The sequence below is a fragment of the Vulpes vulpes genome, chromosome 3, assembly GCF_048418805.1.
Source record: "Vulpes vulpes isolate BD-2025 chromosome 3, VulVul3, whole genome shotgun sequence".
In the NCBI taxonomy this organism is placed as follows: Eukaryota; Metazoa; Chordata; class Mammalia; order Carnivora; family Canidae; genus Vulpes; species Vulpes vulpes.
The window spans coordinates 87,464,461-87,486,312 of NC_132782.1; the positions used below are offsets into that span (position 1 = coordinate 87,464,461).

Here is a 21,852-nt window from a genome sequence, read left to right on the forward strand (position 1 = left end):
TTTGGGCTGATCTTCTTTATCTTCATTCCACACCCACCTTTATTCCACTTCTATAACTTCCCTAGACTGCCAATCCTGAGCCTTTCAGGGATTCTGAGTTTAAACCAGGTTGGCTCTCTGCTTTCTCCACTAGCGATTCGAGATCCACTTTCCTGTACTGCTTGCTAACTTCCAAAATTTTGTTGCTAGTGACTCCTCTCTCATTCTCCCTATCCTGTGGGTTTCAACCTTCTAAAATATCTTTGGTATTTTACTGACTGACATTTTAGTAGGGTTTCAGGAGGGAGCCAAAATAAATGCTTGTGTTTGATCCACCATCTTCAACTGCAAGTCTGTCAATGAATTTAAACTTGAGTGTTACAATATCTAAAAAAACGGTGATTTCCACTAAAAACAAAATAAAAAACCACCCCAAAATGTAAATCAGATCACTTTCTTAGATTTTTCCTTTTCTTTGCCCTCTCACCAATAATTAGTCCCGACAGGCTTTTCCTTTCCATTATCTTCTTACTTGACTAGAGGGTTAAGTGGCATCAGTCCTTACCCACAAAAAGGGAATGAGCTGAACTGCTGAGACCTGGGAGACCCGGGGGGGCCTATCTAGTAAATTTCCCACCACAGCAGGCTCTTTCCCTTCAGCCTATAGCATTTCCATCCTAGGTCTCCACCTGGATGGCCCTACAGCCTTAAAACTCCACAGGAGCCAAAGCAGAATTCATCTTTTGCCCCCAAACCTAATCTTCCTCTCATCTTTCCCCCATAAAGGAATCACTGTTCACCCCCAAATTCAAACCAGAGTTTTGGGAGTAATCACCCACGTCCCACGGGTCACACCAAGTCCTAAAAGCTGACCAGTCTCCTCTCCATGGGCCACTGCTGCTGGACAATATCTTCCTGGGCGACTGTCCTGCCCTCCTCCAACATATCCTCTACCCAGCAAGCCGAATGACCTAAAACTTTTAAGGCTGGAGGATCCTTAAAGACGATCCACAATGAAGCCTCTCAATATACTGATGAGGATAAAGTGGATGGAGAGAGGTGACTTCCCCAGAATAGTATCTGTAACCCAGAAGAAACTCAGTTAAACAAGCATCTCCATCACTTTTTTGGACACTAACATCAATGCTACAAACAGAAGAGTTGGAAAATCAAGTCCCTTTCTTTCATCTATCCCTTTTGGAGATGTAGTTTCAAACAGACATTGCCAACACCATCATGGGCTTCTCACAAGCGGAGTGGCATCTGGTGGAGGACTTTAATCCTTGACATTTCCAGTTAAGCAATACTCTGCCACTGATTAGTTTGTTAACTTCAATTTCAAAAGCCAACAATTAATTCCTTCAAGGTAAATCTTCCAAACCGTTACTTTCAGAAACTAGGATTGGAACTAACTAGTCAATAGGTAACAGAGATCAGCTATACCTGGTGCCTCTTTCACTGCTCTAGCTTTAAAAGAAAAAAAATAGTAAAAAACAAAACTTCTTCATACTTTTGGGCTAAGAATCCTAGAAAAATGAGCACAATATTTGAAATCATATTGCCAGGACAAAAAGGCAGGGCAGATATACCTTGGTATACAAGGAGTATCCTTTTATTAAGCATTACTGTATAATGTACATATATTCTATCAAGTGAAATAGAAAAGGCTTCCAGACTTTCTCACTGAATACAGTGAATGTAGATCCCAGACCAGTAACTTCTGTCTTGTGAAAAACTGTGTTTCTCAATTAAGATAGTTTCTGGAGACAGGCAAGGGAGGCAAAGGGGGTAAACTCTGCACCTTCTCCTCAGGAACTCGTGTATTTCTTAAGACAGATTACAGCCATCTTAATTGATAAACTTCTGGTAAAATCCTATTTCTTAACAATTTATGTTTATACTATATCAAGGTCTCTGGAAAGTTCAAATTATGACACAGAAATCTCTTGAACTTCAGGACTCACTGAAAGTGGGAAACATGTGATTTCCAAGTGTGAAAAGGTCTAACTTCAGGCCATTATATAATTGATATATTGATATATATCATATATAACTGATATATTCCATTATATAAGAGATTTGGCAGCCTGTTTGAAAGAACAGCAAAAGAGAACTCCTTTTGATTTCCTTTAAATATTAATGACAGGTAGTGAAAAACTGGAAAAAATGGCAGAAAATATTTTGGAAATTCACTAGTTTATACAAGACATAAAAAAATCACAGAACTACCATTTCTTACCAATCTCAAAATACTAAGGGCTTAAAAACCAAATCACAGATGGCTTGAAATGCTCTATTCGGCTCCTGGAGACTATATCATATATACCATATAGTCTCTTCCAATTACAACCATCAGGCAACAGGTTGTCCAAGATGTTTTTGTTTTACTGGTTTTTGGTCACACAGTACACTTATGTATTTTAATCTTTAAAGGTTGCTACAGTATGATTTCTAAATTCACTGTCCTCCCAATCCTACCTGAGTGGGGCAGGGTGGGAAGATCACTGCAAGAGAACTCAGTCCTGCCCCCATCCACTATTAGCCAACTCTAAGATCCAGGTGCAGCTCTGGAGCTTGTGAACTTCAGGTTCGGGGTCTGCAGCTGGAGCAGGGCATCCGCTTCCTTCCTACCCTCACTGCCATCCCACTGCTGGACCATCTGCACTGACCTCATAATTCTGGGGAAAGGGGCTGCTGAGCGCCTGCTGAGCACCTGCTGCTTGCCGTTCCACAACTAACTTTTCCCTTAAAAAAAAAAAGGCAAAAACAAAAACTTTTTCTACTTTTCTGATTCCATTCAAGCCAGTAACAACTCAACCAACTACTTACTATGAAGCCAATGACCCATTCCTCCTCACTTACATCACTTCCTCTTACTCACTTCCCAAGATGGCTCTCCTCCCTTCCAGTCCCACAACTCCTTCTTCTCCAGAAATTTCATCTATTAACTATCCTCACCGGTCACCCCGACAGCCTCTGAAGAATGAGCTTCCAACCCACATGGGCTTTTGGACAGACAGTGCTCCGAATCCACGGGGTGGCATCAGTGGCTCCCCCTCTTCCCCTAAGGACGGCCCATTCCCCGAAGCACCCAGACTCCTCGAGTATTTCTGTCACATCCCCCTTGACTCAGTTTCTCCCCAGATCAGAGGCCATGATTATTGCTAAATCTGTTTCTTGCTCAGGCAGGACATCAAAGTTGCCTTCAAAAAAAAAAAAAAAAAAAAAAAGGAAGAGCAAGACAAGAAGAAAAGGAAAGGAAAGAAGGGAAAAAGAAGGGAAAGGGCCCCTAAGATGATAAGGGGACCAAGAGAAGGACCTGGGGGGGGGGGGAAGAGTGGGGGAGGAACGGGGAAGAGGGCTGACGAAAAGAAGGGGAGGTGAGACAGAAGGAAGACACTCTCACCGCTCTGGAAGCGGCTGTGACAACAGGTCACGGCACAAAGTTCTGCCCCAACTTTGTGAAAAGGGAGGTCCCCCCAAAGGTAAAGCATCCATCCTTTCGGTCGGTGGCTGAGACAGCTCCCTGTCTCCATCACCGGCCTCGCCCAGAGGTCGCAGCCCCAGCGCAGCGCAGCGCCCGGAGGGTCTCGAGGACAGCGCCCCTCCCTCCAGGCTCCGGGCCCGCCCCCGCCCGCCCGGGCCTCCACCCCCAGGCTCCAGGCCCGACCTCGGGGCCGGCCCCGGCGGCGGGCTTCCACCTGCTGCAGCCCCAACCTCAGCCCCGCCCCCCCGCCCCCGGGCCCCGGGCCCCGGCCCCCGGCCCCCGCCCCCCGCCCGGCCTTACGTGTTGTCCTGGTTGAAGTTGGCGAAGAGCAGCTGGCCGGCGCCGGCCTCGCCGCTCTGACTCGCCAGGTTCATGGTGGGCGCGGGGCGGGCGGGCCCGGCCAGGGGCTCGCGCGCGGGAGGGCGAGTCGGGTGAGCTCAGGGTCGGGGCCGGGCCCAGCTCGCCGCCTCGCGGGCCGCAGCTGGCTGCCCGGGGATCAACCGCCGCCTCATCCCGTGCCCGCTCTTGTTTATGCTCCGGAGCCGGGGCGGCCTGCGCGCCTGCGCGGCCCCGCCCCCCGGGGCACGGCCTCCCACGGCGCAGGCGTATCGAGGAGGTCCCGCCTCTTCACCTCTGGCCGCGGCCTGGGGTTCCGGCGGAACGCGCGCACGCGTGGGGACGCGCAGGGGCGCGCCGGGCGGGGCTTGCGGGCGCACCGAGGGCGGCGCATGCGCATGCGAAATAGTAAGGCGCTCCGGGCACTTCATCGTGCTATCAATCAATATTCCAAGGGCTCGCCGTGTGCTAGTCGTGCGGGGTTTTTTTATGTACAGCATCTTATTTGATGCGTATGACAACTCTACTGAGACAATATTGTATTCCCATTTTACAGATTTGAAAACTGAGGCTCGGAATACTACCCTATCGGCCAAGTGTTAGATCTGAGAACTGAAACCCGTTCTTGCTCAAAGCCCACACTTCCTGCATCCCTGGCAAAGGAAACCACCTTCCATGTATTCATACCTTCAATAATATTTAGAAAAATAAAAATAAATAAAAATAAATGAAATAATAATATTTAGGAAGTACCTCCCATTTGAACTAAATGGGTGTCTTTCCCCTTACAGAAGTTGCAGTGGGGGAGATACTTAAACACAATTACAAGTCGCGGTACAAGAGACATTATAATGAGGTCACTCAACCTAGACTTGGACAGGGACTGTGCAGTCAGAGAAGGCTTCCTGGAGGAGGTGAGACCTGAATTTTTTTTTTTTTAAAGATTTTTATTTATTCACGAGAGACAGAGAGAGAGGCAGAGACACAGGCAGAGGGAGAAGCAGACTCCCTGTGGGGAGCTGGATGCAGGACTAGCTCCCAGGATCCCGGGATCACGACCTAAGCCAAAGGCAGAAGCTCAACCTCTGAGCCATCCAGGAGTCCCGAGGCACCTGAAGTTTGAATAGTAAATAACCAACCTAAGGAGATGGAAGCATTCTGTATGGCAAAGGTCCGCAGATGAGAGTGTGTCCAGGGAATGCTCCGCTCAGTGTTGTTGAGCTCAGAGTGGGTCGGTGGACACAAGGCAGATTTGACTTGTGAAATCGGAGGTGACCAAATCAAACTGGATGTTGTTAAGATACATTAAGCAAGAGACTGAACATTATCCCAAGAACAATGGGCTGCCATTGAAAATATTTAGGCAAGAGAATGGCACAATCAAATTTGTGTGTAAGGAAGTTAATTCTAGCCACAGAGTCAAGAGTGCATTGAAAATCATTGACGAAAGAATGGCCTTTTCTATTGAAGGCGCTGGCTCTCCTACCTCACACCAAACTCAAAAACTAGTTTGAGATGGATTGTAGATGTAAATGTGAAAGGTAAAAGATTAAACCTCTAGAAGAAAGCATGGGAAAATGCCTTTGGGGTAAATAAAGTGTTCTAAACAAGCACTTTAGAAAGTACTAACCACAACATAAAACATTAATCTTCATCGAAATTAAAAACATCAGTGCTCATCCAGAGACCATTACGAGACATCGAGGAGACAAGCCTCAGAATGGGGTACTTATACTTGCAATACATATATTTGCAACATGTATTTTTGACAAAGGGCTTCTTTCCAGAATGTTAAAAGAATTTCTACAAATCAATAAGAAAAATACCAACTCTTTTTTTTTTCCCTGGGCAAAATACTTGAGTACAGGCATTTCACAAAATAGCAAAATGGCTCATGAGCACCTGAGAACGTTATCATCATTACTATTCAACAAGGAAATGCAAATTAAGAGCAAATTAGATACTACAAGCGTCTATCTGTTAAAATCAAATAGAAGCAGAGACCAGACTTGAAAATACTCTGAGTAGAGAAAAACAGTTTAGTCAGACAAGCGAAGCTTAATTTAGCTTATTTTGTAAGACGGGCAAAGCTAACTTGACCTGGGTCACTTCTTGCTAGTGCCTCTGAAAATCATAAGCAAAAAAGAAGTAGTTCCCCAAAATTGATAAGAGATAACTGCTAACCAATTCCTTTGCATTTAAGAAAATTCTAATAACCAATTGGCAGCCCATTGTTCTTGGGATAATGAATAGTCACTATAGAAGCTGCTGTATAATGATATGCTTCTGAGCCTCCTTCCATGTTTTGATTTCCATGCTTCTCATTTGCAAACTGTCTCTTTGGTGTGTACACAATAAACCTTTTCTAATCATTGGTTCAGTGATTTGTTGATTTTTGTTTTTTATTCTGAACTTTTTGACATACCATATTGGTTAAAATTAAAACAATTGAGCAAAGTGTAGACAATAACTGCAAAGCAATTGGAACTCTCATATACTGTGAGTAAATTCTAAGAATTCTCACAATATATGAGAGTAAATTCTAAATAAGAATTTAGAATAGAATTCTAAATTCTTAGAATCAGGGCACCTGACTGGCTCAATCTGTAGAGCCTGCAACTCTGGATCTCAGGGTTCTGAATTTGAGCCCCATATTGGGGTGTAGAGATTACTTAAAATATAAAATCTTTTATTTTTTAAAAGATTTTATTTATTTATTCATGAGACACACACACACACAGAGAGAGAGAGAGAGAGAGAGAGAGAGAGAGGCAGAGACACAGAGGGAGAAGCAGACTCCATGCAAGGAGCCTGATGTGGGACTCGATCCTAGGACTCCAGGATCATGCTCTGAGCTGAAGGCAGGCACTCAACTGCTGAGCCACCCAGGCGTCCCAAAATATGAAATCTTTAAATTTTTATTTATTTATTTATGATAGTCACACACACACAGAGAGAGAGAGAAAGAGAGAGAGAGAGAGAGAGAGAGAGGCAGAGACACAGAGGGAGAAGCAGGCTTCATGCACCGGGAGCCCGAAGTGGGATTCGATCCCAGGTCTCCAGGATCGCACCCTGGGCGAAAGGCAGGCGCCAAACCGCTGTGCCACCCAGGGATCCCTGAAATCTTTAAAAAAACAAATTGTTAGGGGTACCTGGGTGCCTCATTCGGTTAAGTGTCTTCCCTTGGTCAGGTCATGTTCTCAGGGTCTTGGGATTGAGCCCCATGTCGGGCTCCCTGCTCAACGGGGAGTCTGCCTCTCCCTCTCCTTCTGCCCCTCCCCCCAAATTAATTAATTAATTAATTAAAGATTAATTGTTAGAATCACTTTGGAAAACTATTTGACAGTATTTACTAAAGTTAAACATACACATTCCCTATGACTCAGACATTTCATTCCTAGGTATATACTCAATAGTAATCAGTGCCTATTTTCTTTTTTTTTTTTAATTTCTAAAGCAATTTTATTTATTTGGCACAGAGAGAGAGAGAGGGCGCACAAGCAGGGGAAGCCACAGACAGAGGGAGAGGGGGAAGCAGACTCCCTGCTGAGCAGGAGATGTGGGGCTCCATCCCAGGACTCTGGGATCATGACCGGAGTCCAAGGCAGATGCTTGATGGACTGAGCCACACAAGTGCCCCAGTGCATGTTTTCCCCAAAAGATAGATTTAGGAACACTCATAGCTGCTTTTCCATAATAATCCAAAACTGGAAATAACCCAAACGTTTATCTACAACAGAATGAATAAGCAAATTGTGGTACATTCATGCCAAAGAATACTGCAGAGCAATTGAAAGGCCATATACACGTGAACGAATCTTACAGATACAATATTGAGTGAAAAGAGCCAGATACCATATGAGAATATATACTGTATGAGTCCATTTATATGAAGTCAAAACTAGGCAGAGTTGTGGTTCCCTCTGGTGGGGGATTGGTTGCAAGGGTCAAGAGAGAGCCAGCTGGAGTGCTGGAACTGATCTAGGTCTTGATTTTTGTGGTTGACTATATGGGTATACCACATGCGTACATGCTTAAATATACATATGTGGATGCCCATATAGCCCATCTCCAATCATGAAATCAAGGTATTGTGCAGGAGCAATGTCTTTAGTGGTTCTGTCTTTATCAGTTGGCACAGTTTCCTGTGGGCCATTATTTTTTTGTGCGGGGCGGGGGAGGCATTATTTTTGAACAAAGACACACAAAGAGGTATCTGGTAGATCCTCCAGGTTTTAGACACAGTCCTCGACTTCATTTTGAAAAGCCACCAAATTTTCCCTTGCTTATCAGAATCTGTTATTTCATCCAAGATAATAACTTCATCTCACTCCATTGGTTCAGCCAATGAAGATCTCCAAATGGCCAGGGGTAGACTCAGTTTCCAATTTACCAGAATCATGACTCTGTTCCCTGAGTAACAGGGGTCCTTTTGGTACTAGAATCTCAAAATCCAGGGAGCCCAGGGTTGTCTGAATGGAAACAAAAAATTTTTCAGTGGATTCTCAGCTGTGGTATGCAAGGATACACTACCACCTCTACTCTCAGTTGATGGCATGTACTGCATATTGTAGAATGCTATCTCAACCTCACAGGGTGTGGTCTCTTAGCGGGGGCCACAGCTAAACCTTCAGGAAGCCATTCTACCATCTGTGGGCAATAAGACATGTGATAAGGATGGTGAATTCCAAGGGCATGAGCCTACTGTCAAGCTTCCTTTACCTTGAGTAATTTATTGATCAGAAGAGATGTGGTATGACACCTGGATAGCCTATTAAAAATGGTGACCTCCAAAGCATCTGCCTTCAGCTCAGGTCATGATCTTGGGGTCCTGGGATTGAGCCCCTCATTGGGCTCCCTGCTCAGGGGGGAGCCTGCATCTCCCTCTCCATTTGCCCCTTTCCCCCAGCTTGTGCTTATTCACACATGCTCTCTCTCTCTCTCCTTTCAAGTGAATAAATAAAATCTTTTTTTTTTTTAAATGGTAACCTCCACACTTTCTCACATTCCCTTATCCCTCTCCTTACTTTCTATTTCTAGATAGGATTTATCACTTTCCAGTGGACCACAAAACGCCCCCTCCTGTCTCATTCACTGTGTGTTCCCATTACCTAGAATAGTGGGAACTTCGTGCCTGAAGAGCTAAACTCTGGCCCCCATTCCTGGTGGCCAGAATGGGCTGGAGCAAAGGGCTGCTGCCCACTCACCCCATTTCTTTCTACTGCTCTACTACCTGGGTGGCATTGGGAACCACCGATGAGTGGTGCCAGAAGTAGGCTGGATTTGCGTCCAAGAGCTTGACCTATGTGTCATTCAAAAATGCACCCTCACGTCCCAGCTCACCTGGAGACGTCATGAACTGACATTCTTGATGGCAGGTAGAGCCAGAAAGATGCCCCGGAGCTTCTATCATCACCTCAGGAGTGCCCAGCTAACTGGCCTGATGCCAACCCCATGAAAAGAGCTTCCTCTTTTCAACCTTAGAGCAGAACCATCATCTGCTGGTGCTTCAAACACTCCTCAAGTATTCTTATGTGCAACATTCAGAGATGAACAATCCTCCCGCAGGCGAGTTTCTAAATAAACCTGTGGGTTGAACAGCTGGCACAGAGGAGGGAACTGAGGCCTGAGTGAAAGAGTGATGGCACGAAGTGAGGCAGTGGGAGAGATGTCAGGGCCCGCACAGCTCTGAAATCAGACAGGCATCCAGAGGTTTGAATCCAGGTTCAGACTCCCTTGAGGTCCGTCTCCTTAAGTAAGTCGCATAACCTGTCTGAGCATCCGCTTCCTTGACAACGAAGTTAAGGGCTAGAATAATTCACTGCTTGAGAGTGCTGTGGAGATTGAATGAATGGGAGCAAACCCTTCCACAGTAGTGGAGCAAGAACCTCTGAAAACCATTCCTCCACAAAAGCAAAGAGAGCATTAAAAAAAGGATCAAAATCCACTTTTCTGGAACTCTGGAAATTAACTACAGGCTTGCAACAATCTAAGAAGCATTAATATAAACAGCAAAACAGCTGAATCTCTGTAAAAGCAGTGAGAAGATCTGTGGCATTTTCATTTTCCCTAATCCCATCTCTCCCTCCATGATTCATGGTAGCCTTGAAAACCAGCAGCCTTGCGACAATGACAGGTATAAAAACAAGCAGCCTCACAGTCACTGGAGGGGGCGGAAAGGGCTTGGAGCTCCCCAAAAGCCCCATCCCCAGAGAACAGTCACCATTTGATCTGCCTGGTACACTTTTTGCTAAAAAGCTCCATTTTCAAAGCTTGTATTTATTTGATTCACGAGTTTGCCAGTATATCACGTGGGTGAAATTCCCTTCTATTCCTGGTTAGTTGAGTTTTACCATGGAATGTGGTTGGATTTGATCAAAAGCGTTCCTGCATCTATAGGATGATCACATTTGTAATTTATTTGTTCAGTGACTTGGTTGGACTGATTCTGAGAAATCATCCCACTCCCGCATCCCCCAATTCTACTGCATGAAATCTCTGATACCACCACTCAGATTTTTTACGGCTTCTTTTTGCCTTTTAACCTGCCTCTCTAGGATTGTCCCTGGTTCAGCATGAGCCACTGATGGGTCAAAGTTGCACATAAGTCCCTAAGAAGTTAGATTTTTGCCTGTTACTGCTATGCATGTGACATAGAAGCTGCTATCACAACTCAGAGGGTTCACTTCTTTCTGCCTTATGTTCAACCAGAAGCTAGTAGTTCAGAATTCTTTCTATGGTCTCTCCTGAGAGGGAATAGCCCTGGGCATACGCACCATCTTCCAGATGGCTAGTGTTGACTGGGATATCATTTTAAACCCCGGCTTGGGGTCCCTGGGTGGCTCAGCGGTTTAGCCCCTGCCCAGGGCGTGGTCCTGGGATCTGGGATCAAGTCCCACGTCGGGCTCCCTGCATGGAGCCTACTTGTCCCTCTGCCTGTGTCTCTGCCTCTCTCTCTCTATCTCTCTCTCTATCTCTATATCTATCATGAATAAATAAATAAAATCTTTAAAAAAAAATAAATTCCAGCTTGCTAGGAGACCACACTGAATAGCAGTAGCTAACTGTTCAGTAAACGCAGGTCCAAAGTTCTTGTAAGCTCCTTGTGCCAATGAGGCTTCACATGTTCTGACACAGCTGGGTACAGTATGGGGCATGCCTTCAAGTGTACCCTGAGTGCTGCTCTGAATGCTCTGGTGTGGGTACAGTCTTCCTGGCTCCCAGAGCTGTCCAGGATTCCAGGAGCGCTGTGGGAATCTTCCAGATTTCCCTTCAGGCTTGGAGTTTTCAACTCTGGGCTCTGCAGGAAGTCGGTCCTCTCTGGCACAGTCGCTGAGCTCCTTATCCCAGATCCTGCCATTTCCTCTGGGTGGGACCCTGGGCTGCTTCAGCTGAGCTGGAGTGGGGACCAGAATTTCTGGGACTGATGCTCATGTTCTACAAGTGAGCCGTGGGACTGGATGGGGGGGGGGGTGGGCAGGCCTTGTTTTCATGCCAGAGGGAGAAGCAGGCTCCATGCAGGGAGCTTGATGTGGGACTCAATCCTGGGACCTTGGGACCATGACCCGAGCCAAAGGCAGACGTTCATCCACTGAGCCACTCAGGTACCTCTGCTCAGAGGAATCCTAAAAGGCAATGGGAACCTGGACACCTTCTCCATCCCAATTCCCAACAAAATCCAATTTCCTCATCACAGTTTAGAAGTACCTGTTCTGTGCAAGCTCTGCTCACTCTTCCATCGCACCTGGGACCACCTTCCCTCTACTCCCAGCCCTGTCTTGATCCTTCCTATCTCTCTTCCCTCTTTCCCACCTTGAAGACTTTCCCTTTGCCTACAGTCTGCCCCCACTCCAGCCTCCCATATTCCAGGTCTCCGCCACACAGAACTCCTGGGAACCAAGACTGACCAATATCCCTAACCATCCTGTCAGCCACGTCCCCACCTGTTGCCTGTTCTCTTCCCCTTTTAGCACTTAAAAATTAAAACAAAATGAAATGAAACAAAACACTACTATGGATAATTTCACACATACTAAAAACAGATAGAAAAGCACAATGAGTTTCTTATATCCACTACTCAGCTTCAACAACAGGCTAAATTTTGCCATTCTGGTTTACTCCCTGACACCTGTTAGGAATATTTGAGAAGTAAATCCCAGGTACCACTTTGTTTTACCCAGGTGCACTTTAGGATACATATCAGAAACACCCCCCCCCCCTTTTTTCTAACATGGCTGCAATGCCATTGTCCCAATTATCCCTTTGTATCTACTACATGGTTGGGAATCCACTCCCCTGATTGTGGCTTAGACATCCTTTTACCATTGGTTCCTCTGAACCAGGATCTAAACTATGGCTCTACGTGATATTGGTTGATGAATCTGGAAGTCTCTCTTTCTCTTTCTCTCTCTCTCTTTTTTTAATCAAAAGAGTCTTCCCACCCCCAGTTTTTATGCCAGGCATTTGCTGAAGAGACAGGATCAGCTGTCCTGCAAATTGGCCCCACATTCTGGGTTTGGCTGATTACATTCTCATGGTTTCACTTAACACAAGGATGAGAATGTTCCTCTTTTCTCTCTTATTTAGAACTAGAGGAAATACATTTTCAAGAAGATGTCATCTGTGATTCCCGGGGCTGGGGTCATGGGGCAAAGGTCCGTGCATTCTACATATTGACACGTATTGCTGAGAAGGTCGCTCTAATTTATACTCAGGATGGTGGGTGAGCAGGCCCGTTCTCACCCCCAGACACGCTCAGATTGAGCCAGCTCCTAGACTTGTCATTTTTAACCTGCGATCATGTGATAATTCTGCTTCTGGCCACAAGAGGCCAGCAGGGCCCAAGCATTGGACCCAAGGGGGCTCTTCTAAGGCTGGATCCTGGGCTCTGAATCTTCTTAGGGGGTCTGGGATCAGGGGTGTCCAGTAACCAAGAGGTGGATGAGTGGGGCAGACTGGACAAAGGTGAACGAGGGCTGGGGCATGTCAGAGAGGCCTCGGTGAGAGTAGGGCTGAATGTTGGAGCTGGTGGTCAGCTCCCAGAAATTTGAACACTGAACATTTCTTCTGTGACTAATGTCACTTAAAGCTTATAATTCTCAATTATAGCAGTAACTGGGCCTATGAGTACCACACACTTGCTCTTTACCTCTCCTACATCTACACACAGAGGGGGGGTACAAAGATATGGCCTTTTAAAAAATTGTTATACAGGGGCTCCTGGGTGGTTCAGTGGTTGAGTGTCTGTCTTTGGCTCGGGTTGTGGTCCTGGGGTCCTGGGATCGAGTCCCACATCAGGTTCCCTGCAGGGAGCCTACTTCTCCCTCTGCCTATGTCTCTGCCTCTCTCTGTGTGTCTCTCATGAATAAATAAGTAAATAACCTTTAAAAATTGTTATATATATTTTAGGTCTTTTCAATTTTATTGAAGTATAATTAACATACAGCAAAATTTCCTCTTATGAAGTGTACAGTTGTATGAGTTTTGAAAGATTTATACCCTCACAAGCCAGATACAGAACAGTTTCAGCACCTCCCAAATATCTTGTGTCCCTTTGTCACCAACTTCTGCTTACCCCGGTCCCCTAGCTGCTAGAAAGCATTGAAGCCTGTGAACTAATTTCTGTATATGGTGTGAGATAGGGAAGGAACAGTTTTCTTTTGCATATGATTGTCCAGTTTCTCCAGCACCCTTTGTTGAAGAGACTGTTTTTTTCTCCATTAATTACCTTGACATCTTTGTAAAAAAATAAAGGGCCTGTTATCAGGCTCTCTACATTTTATCCCACTGATCTAGGTGTTCATTCCTTCCCCACATCCATAATGTTTTGATTACCACAACTTTATAGTCGATCTTGAAATCACATGGTATGATTACTCCAATTTTTTTCTTCTTTTGGTATTGTTATATCTTAATTTTAGAACTGGAATACCTTCCTTTTAGAGATGAAAAACCTGAGGCCCAGGTAGAGATGTGAATTGTTTGTGGTAAGGGGCTGGATGGAGCCTGGATCCCCAGCCACTTCCTTCTCCACCCAGGTCCTCTTAGAGTCAGTAACAATTCAAATCAGTGGTTCCAAAGTCCTAAGTGTTGAGAAAAGCACAATCCATACCCGTCTAGTGTTCAGTAACAAAAATTCAACCAAGGAAATGTTAAAGATCTGGTTGGCTTTCCCAATCAATTCATGTGTCCAGCATCATCTCATCCAGCAAGTAGAGGGGAGCTCCAAAGGGCCACAGAGAAGGAAAGGTGTTTAAAGATAGCAGAAACTGGGACACCTAGGTGACTCAGGTGTTGAGCGCCTGCCTCAGGTCGTGATCCCGGGATCCTGGGAGCGAGTCCCATATCCAGGATCCCCGCAGGGAGCCTGCTTCTCCCTCTGCCTATGTCTCTGCCTCTTTGTGTCTCTTATGAATAAATAAATACAATCTTAAAAAAAAAAAAGATAGGGGCAATTATTAGCAAAGAATCTGTTGTTTTAGGCAAGGTCACCTTTGTAAGGGGAATGGATAAGATCCATTAAGTCAGTTTCCTAGAGCTGACCGGGAACTCGCATGTTGATGTGTGTTAAAGGTTACGTTTCCAAAAAAGAAAAAAAGCTTACGTTTCTGGGAGGTTGAAACTGCAGTTGGATTAGGTACTAAGTGTTGGTTGACTGGCGGGGCCTTACCTGCAGTGACATCATTTTGGTCCTGTGATTTTCTTTTTAACATTCGATGATGTTTTGTGTTTCTTGTACATATAAAACCAGAACAAAATTTTAAAATCTACTTACCGCATCACACCCATTATCATGAATATTTAGAAAATGATATTTTCTCTTGGAGCCCCAGGGAAAATTTTTAAATAAAAAGCCAGAGGACAGGGGTTCCCTGGGTGGCTCAGCGGTTTAGCGCCTGCCTTTGGCCCAGGGCGAGATCCTGGAGTCCCAGTCCCACGTCAGGCTCCCTGCATGGAGCTTGCTTATCCCTCTGTCTGTGTCTCTGCCTCTCTCTCTCTCTCTCTCTCTGTCTATCATAAATAAATAAATAAATAAATCTTTAAAAAAAAAAAAAAGCCAGAGGACAATCACCTCAGGTGGGGAAGTTACCTCCTCCTTCATTCTTCTGACAATTCAGGTTATCATTACTGATATTACTTGCCTGGTTGTTTTTGTTTTTGTTTTAAATCTGAGGTCCATCAGTCAATGGAGGCCCTGGATTTGAATTTAGCTTCAACCGGCATGGAAGTCTCTCCAGCTCTATTGTTCTTTGAATGGTGCCCTTGGGCACTTTGCAAAGGCAGAGGTAATTTGGCTTCCTCCAGGATTTGGATGGTAACTCCTGGGGACGCAGTGCTGAGATGAAGGATGTCTGGAAGACAGAGGCCAGATAACCCAGATTATGATCTGGCCCATACACACCCCCTCCCCCAGTTCTCATCTCTACTGGTTTGGAAGCGCAGGATTTGGATTCTGGGCTAAGTCAGGAGTGGAGCAGATGGGAGAAGGGCATTCATTTGGAGGAGGTAGGAGCCTAGGGACCAGAGTACAGGTGACCCAGGAAGAACCTGGATAGTTCAGAGCAGGGAGGTCCCCAGTAATAGGAGGCACTCTCCAGGAATGAGGAGGTACCCTCCTAGCTGTCAGGCCCTCTGGGGGATTGCTGTGCCCACCCAGCACCCCTTTTTTGCAGCTGCACCCAGTGACAGGTGTATGGGACTCCCCCCTTCCCTTGCCATTCACCCCAAGAATAATCCCCTAATTGACCTCCTTATGCTTAATCTCCTCCCAGAGCCTGCTTCCCAGGAACCCAAGCTGGAACAAGCTGGTTCCTGGGAGCTGCTCCTTTTCCTTCCTGGGAAGAACTGAAGCTGGCTCAGGGACCACAAAGCTATATATGAAGACAGGTTTCCCCCTGCCACCTGACAAGGACAAGTCCTGCTCCATCAGGCTGAACAAAGAAAGGGTGGTCAGAGTCTCAGCTCTGAGTGATGACAGGGGACAGGGGATCCTGGTTGGACAAACTCTCCAGCAGTTGTACATACGTTGCTAAAAAGGAAGCCCAAATGGAGTCACTTATCTTAAAAGCCTCATGTGAGAAAACCAGGACTTAATACCTAACTTAACTGCAATTTTACTCCCTCTACCCCCCAAAGTAACCTTTAACTCATCAACCTGGAATTTCCTGGTCAGCACTAGGAAATTTACGGATAGACATTTTCCATTCCACTTAGGAGAGTAAACTTGTCTAAAATAATGCATTCTTTGCTAATAATGTCCTTTTTCCATTCTCTCCCTGCCTTTAAAAATCTTTCCTTTCAGGACTCCTGGGTGGCTCAGTGGTTGAGCTTCTGCCTTTAGCTCAGGGCATGATCCTGGGATCCTGGGATTGAGTCCCAAATCAGGCTCCCCGTGGGGAGCCTGCTTCTCCCTCTGCCTATGTCTCTGCCTCTCTGTGTCTCTAATGAATAAACAAAATCTTAAAAAAAAGAAGGGTTATAATAAAAAAATAAAAATAAAATAAAAAATAAAAACCTTTCCTTTCTGGCAGCCCAGTGGAACTCCCCTCTGCCTGCTGGATGGGATGCTGACCAATTCATGAATCGATTAGTAAAACTGATTACATCTTTACTAGATTGAATATTTAATTATTTAATCACATGTATCAAATAAAATCTGGAATATATATTATAAAATCTGAGATATACAAGTATATATAAACTATATATGAGTGTGTGTATACATATATGTGTACATGTATATATACACATGCATATATGTGTAGGTAGATTATAGATAAGATATAGATTAGATAGGTTATTGATAAGATATAGATATATAATGTAGGAAGTGTTGGGGATCGGGAGCAAAGGGTCAAGAAAGAATTCTTGAGGCGTCTTTGGTACAAAATGTGGTTTTATTAAAGCATGGGGACAGGACACGTGGGCAGGAAGAGCTGCCCTGGGGTTGTGAGGAGTGGCTGATTTTATACTTTTAAGTTGAGAGGGGGTTGGGGAGAGCTTAAGTCTCTAAGGAATTTGGAAGCAAAGTTTCCAGGACCTTGAGGAGCTAGCTGTTGTTAGGAAAAAGGCATTTATTACTGTCTAGTAAAACCCTTGTTGGGAGACCCTTCAGATGTATATCTATAGGCCATAGGCTTAGAGGATGATTGCCAACAAAAATCCCCTGGGGGAGGAGGTAAAAATAACGGAAATTTCCAAAGAAATTTTTATATGTTGAAGGAAACTTACAGGGGCACCTGGGTGGCTCAATCAGTTAAGCATCTGCCTTCAGCTCAGGTCACACATGATCTCAGGGTCCTGGGACTGAGCCCCATATTGGGCTCCCTGCTCAGCAGAGAGCCTACTTTCCCCTTTCCCTACTCCTGCTTGTGCACGTGCGTGCTCTCTCTCTCTGTCAAATATATAAAAAAATCTTCTTAAAAAAAATAAAGGAGACTTCCAGGATCCTAAGTTTGGGATAATGTTAAGGTAAGACTGCCTTTGGTCCTTAGCGAAGCATTCATGTGAAGGCAGTTGAGTTTTGAAAAGAAAGTCACTCAGACTGTCCCAAAGACTTGTTGACGGGCTGTAAGTTGCTGGGAAATTTAATTTTTTTTTCTTTTGCCTTTGTTCCCCAAATCAGATCTTACTTGAAGGTACAGAGAGTGATGGAGAAACTGCAAAACTTTGAAAGGAGTAACATTTGCAAGTTTGTAGCTTGGTGCTAGAGGACAGCTTCAGCGTGGGTATCTGAGCTTCCATTATGTTTGCTGCCATATTCCTTGGGGTTTGAGGGGCTGATGGAGGATTTGAAAACTATTCCTGCCTGTCTTCTGAGTGCACTCCACTTTAACCTTGACCCCTATGGTCTTTTTTTTTTTTTTAGATTTTATTTATTTATTCATGAGAGGTGCAGAGAGAGAGAGAGGCAGAGACATAGGCAGAGGGAGAAGCAGGCTCCATGCAGGGAGCCCGATGTGGGACTCAATCCTGGGACCCGGGATCACGCCCTGGGCCAAAGGCAGATAGATGCTCAGACCCTGAGCCACCCAGGTGTCCAGACCCTTATGGTCTTAAATCCAATCCAGAGGTACGTCTATTGGGTGGTGTTCGCAGAAAAGCATGGACAGTGAGATCTGGGAGGGGGAGCCCGACCTCACTGGGTCGGGGACCAGGGAAAAAAGACTTATACCCTAGACCCGGATGGACTTCAGGATTGCCCAGCATACCTGTAAAACCATATAGGTACTTAGTGGCTCCCCAACCAACTGAGCCAGGGTCCCTGTGAAGAGGGCCCTGGCATCAGCACTGTTAGAAGCTTTGCAAAAAGTGCTAAAATTTGAGCGCCACTGGCCCAAAGTCAGTGAAGTAATGTTCCCACGGCATCCACTGTTGCACCTGCTCACCTCTGGGCAAGTGTGGAGAGAGGGATGCATGCAAACCAGACTGATGCACACAAAGCACCCAGCAAAGGATCTTGATCTGTGATTCTTCTCCTTCTTCCCATTTTGCACATCAGAAAAATATAGCTAGCTGGTGGCAAAGTCACAGCCAGAAAAGTTATGTGTGCGAGCTGCCTACTATCCATTCATTGCCTGTCTACCCTGAGGTGACTGTTTACCTTGCACCTGGCCCTGCAGGTGGGTGGTCATGGTCCCCAAAGGTTAGGAGGTGGAGGGCTGGAAGTTGATCTCACAGCAGAGGACTGAGAAAGGACAATGAGCCACCCCCCACCCCCTTGCCAGCCAGGAACTGGCCTGACGACACATACTGTCCACCCATGTCTGACAGTGCTGTTCTGTGACCCTGATACAGTGAGACAGAGAGCAAAACCAGCTTGAAAGTTTGTCTAACCACAGACCAAATTAAGGTCCCTGTGCAAAGCACAAAAATACCAAATATCTCTACTCTCCTGGCTAATCAAATGACTGTCACTGATTTGTCAATCACAGCTCCACCCTCACCCTGCACTTTCCCCATTCTAGGGAAGACTTATTAAGATATCCCATCAAGAATGAGTCCTGCTTCCTGAGAATATCTAAAAGTACAGCCCCTGGGACATCTGAGTGTCTCAGCGGTTGGCCGTCTGCTTTTGGCTCAGGGCATGAACCTGGATTCCTGGGATCGAGTCCCACATCGGACTCCCTGCGTGGAGCCTGCTTCGCCCTCTGCCTGTGTCTCTGCCTCTGTCTCTCTCTGTGTGTGTCTCTCATGAATAAATAATTAACATCTTTAAAAAAAAAAACGAAAAAAAAAAAAAAAGCACAGTCCCACTTCCTTGAACTCCCTCAAGCACTTAAGGCAAATACAAATTTTGTCATAAGTCCTTCCTGACCTTCCTGGAGGAGCCGCCTTCAGTTCACCATGGTAGGCCCTCCTCCACCCTGTAACCAGTCAATAAGCCTCCCAGAAGGTACGTCATCAGGCAGTGTTTGGCTGGTGGGCATGGACGGGATGTTTCCGTGGGGCCCTGGAGCTGGCACAAAAGGAAGGAAAAGACAGTTCCCTAAAAGCTCTTGCAAAGGAGACCTTTGAACTGGGTCTGGAAGAAGAAATAGAGACCTGAAAAAAAAAAAAAAAGAAATAGAGACCTGCCAGACAACCTGAGGAAGAATGTCTGGGGGGTGGGGGGTGGGGGTGGAGGGGATAGCATCTGCATAGTCACAGAGTTCTAGAAAGCCATACACATTTGGGGAGTCTGTTTGGATTCATTTATTGGGTGTGGGTGGTGGGCGAGGCTGTTTTATCCTGACTCTATCCTGAAGGCAAGGGGAGCCACTGAAGGGTTGTAGGGAGACTTAATTAGACTTGTGTTTCAGAAAGTCGCTCTGGTAGGGAGGGTTGGTGGCCTGGCGAGGCTGAAACAATGGGGACTTTGTTTCCAGACACTGCTAGGCACATAGTAGATGCCCGTGTCATATCTACTGATTGGGGATGGAAGTCACCAGGAGGGAGGAGGAGAATCAAGGCAGAGGGTGCTGTGGGGTCCTGGGGACGGATGGCAGAGGTTGGCTTCATGGGAGGGGATTGGTGATGTGGTCAGGGCTCCAGGGAAGGGGTGAAAAGCATGGGTGGTTGGGGGGGAGGTTTCTCTCCCTCCCTGCTTGACACTCTTCCTCTTCAAAGAGCCAGGAAGATAGTAAGAGCTTAATCAGTGTCCATTCAGGGAGACAGGTGTAGGTCTGTTGGCTTGGTGTGGGACAGCCTGCCTGAGAACGCCTCCTTTTCCGTGAACTAGGAACATCTCCTGTCGTGCAGAGCTATGGAGGGTACTAAGAGGGTAGTACATTTCCAGTAAAAACGTCTGACCCAGGCTGCCTTTGTTCCTTTGGTAAAGCTGCAAAGCAGGTGCTGTTACTTCCACTTTACAAGTGGGGAAACCAAGCCTCATTGAGTGGGAAGCACCTGGGTTCAGTGTACAAGGCTAGATGGTGGTGGAGGTGTATCTTGGATCCTGGAAGGCCACCTTAGAGCTCCCAGCCATGGCCAGCCTGGCCCAGGGGGTGGTATGGGGTGGCCTAATGGGGAGGGGTCAGAGGAGTAGCAGCAGAGCCCCAGAGAAGACGAGTTGGGTTTTGGCCAGGAGCAGTTGGGGGGCTGGGAGCTCAGGTGATTGTGAGTGGTTGCTATGGCAGGCGCTGTAAGTTGTATCTGGAGACGAGGCCACAGTGACCCCCTCCCAGGAGTGGTGATGGACAGGCTCAGTGACAAGCTTGGGGGTCCTGAGACCATGCAGTGAGCAGGAGGTGGGCTTGCATCAAAGGGAGAAGTCATCAGGGAGCACTGGCCATGGTCAAGTGGGCACAGGTGGACTTCTGTTGGGGAGGGGGGCAGAACCAGAGGAGAGGGGAGGTGGGGGTCCTGGAAGGCCCCAGGATCAGGAGCCCAAGGTTTGTCCAGTGGCTGCTGCCACCCCTGGTGCCCACCCTGTCTCCTTCATAAGCAGGAGTCAGGCCCTCAGTTGCCATAACAACTGGATCTCAGCAGTAAAAATAGTAACTTATTTCTTATTCAACTTTTTTTGTTCTTGGAGAAAAAGAAAATCCATTTCTAGGTTTGTTTCCCTTCAGGGGTCTCCTCTGGGGCCCTACTGAGCCTGTGGCCAAGACAAGCTGAAGGTCGTCCGAGGGCTGGCTGGGGGCCGGGAGGAGGCCTGTGAGCCAGCAGCCTGGGGAGGTCTGCTCCCACACCTGTGGCTTCCCTCAGCCTCTGGGCAGCTGTGGTCAACAATTGATGCCTCAGGCCTGCCCTGGACTTCCCCAGAAGGGGCCTCAGGGAGATCAGGCCTCTGATCTCTTTCACTTTTAGAAAGCCAGCAGGGACCTTTTTGGGAATTAAAGTTGAGGGCTGAGGAGGAGGTATGGCTGGCACCTGGGGACAGTGTGTCCTAGTGGGGCTGATGATAAGGCTTAGGGACAGGGTCACAACAATGGTGATGGAGATCAAGGTCTGAGAAGAGGCCATGAAATTCGTGTTTGGAGTTCAGAGCCTGGGAAGCTGGGCTTCAGGGCAGCTCCTCTGGTTGTGTGACCTTGGGAAAGTCCCCTGTTCCCTGTAGCCATGAGCCTCACCCGCTCTTAACCATGACCCCTGGCAAAAAGACATTTTCTATCCTGACCAGCACACAAAATGTATATAAGACAACTAAAACAAAAGTTTCTTGAACATGACTTTCTCTCCCCTGGCACCATGCACTCTGGAAGGGATGTCTTCTCTGTTTCATTTCCAGTGGCTGCTCACCGCCCACCTGATTGACTTCCTTTTTTTAAAAATTTTTATTTATTTATGATAGTCACACACACACACACACACACACACACACACACGCAGAGAGAGGCAGAGACATAGGCAGAGGGAGAAGCAGAGGGAGAAGCAGGCTCCATGCACCAAGAGCCCGACGTGGGATTCGAGCCCGGGTCTCCAGGATTGCACCCTGGGCCAAAGGCAGGTGCCAAACCACTGTGCCACCCAGGGATCCCCTGATTGACTTCCTGATCTTCTAGAGCCATGTTGTCCCACAGGACTTTCTGCGGTGTTGGAAATGGTCTGATATAGCAGCCACTGGTCAC

The 21,852-nt window shown here is 46.5% G+C and overlaps 1 protein-coding gene across 11 annotated transcripts in view; it reads right to left on the reverse strand.

Moving 5' to 3' along the window:
* WIPI2 (WD repeat domain, phosphoinositide interacting 2) overlaps window positions 1-21,852 on the reverse strand; it is a 61,761-nt gene that overhangs the window by 36,821 nt on the left and 3,088 nt on the right. For 3 of the 11 annotated variants that reach the window (XM_072753246.1, XM_072753242.1, XM_072753240.1), the window contains exon 1: window positions 3,767-4,045. The exons of 3 other annotated variants lie outside the window; for them this stretch is intronic. In XM_072753246.1, the coding sequence (XP_072609347.1) occupies window positions 3,767-3,840 (74 nt within the window). In that variant the 5' untranslated portion in view covers window positions 3,841-4,045. Of the gene's footprint in view, window positions 1-3,766; window positions 4,066-21,852 lie in introns of those variants that run through there. 5 more of the 11 variants (XM_072753247.1, XM_072753243.1, XM_072753241.1 and 2 more) reach the window with 4 other exon arrangements.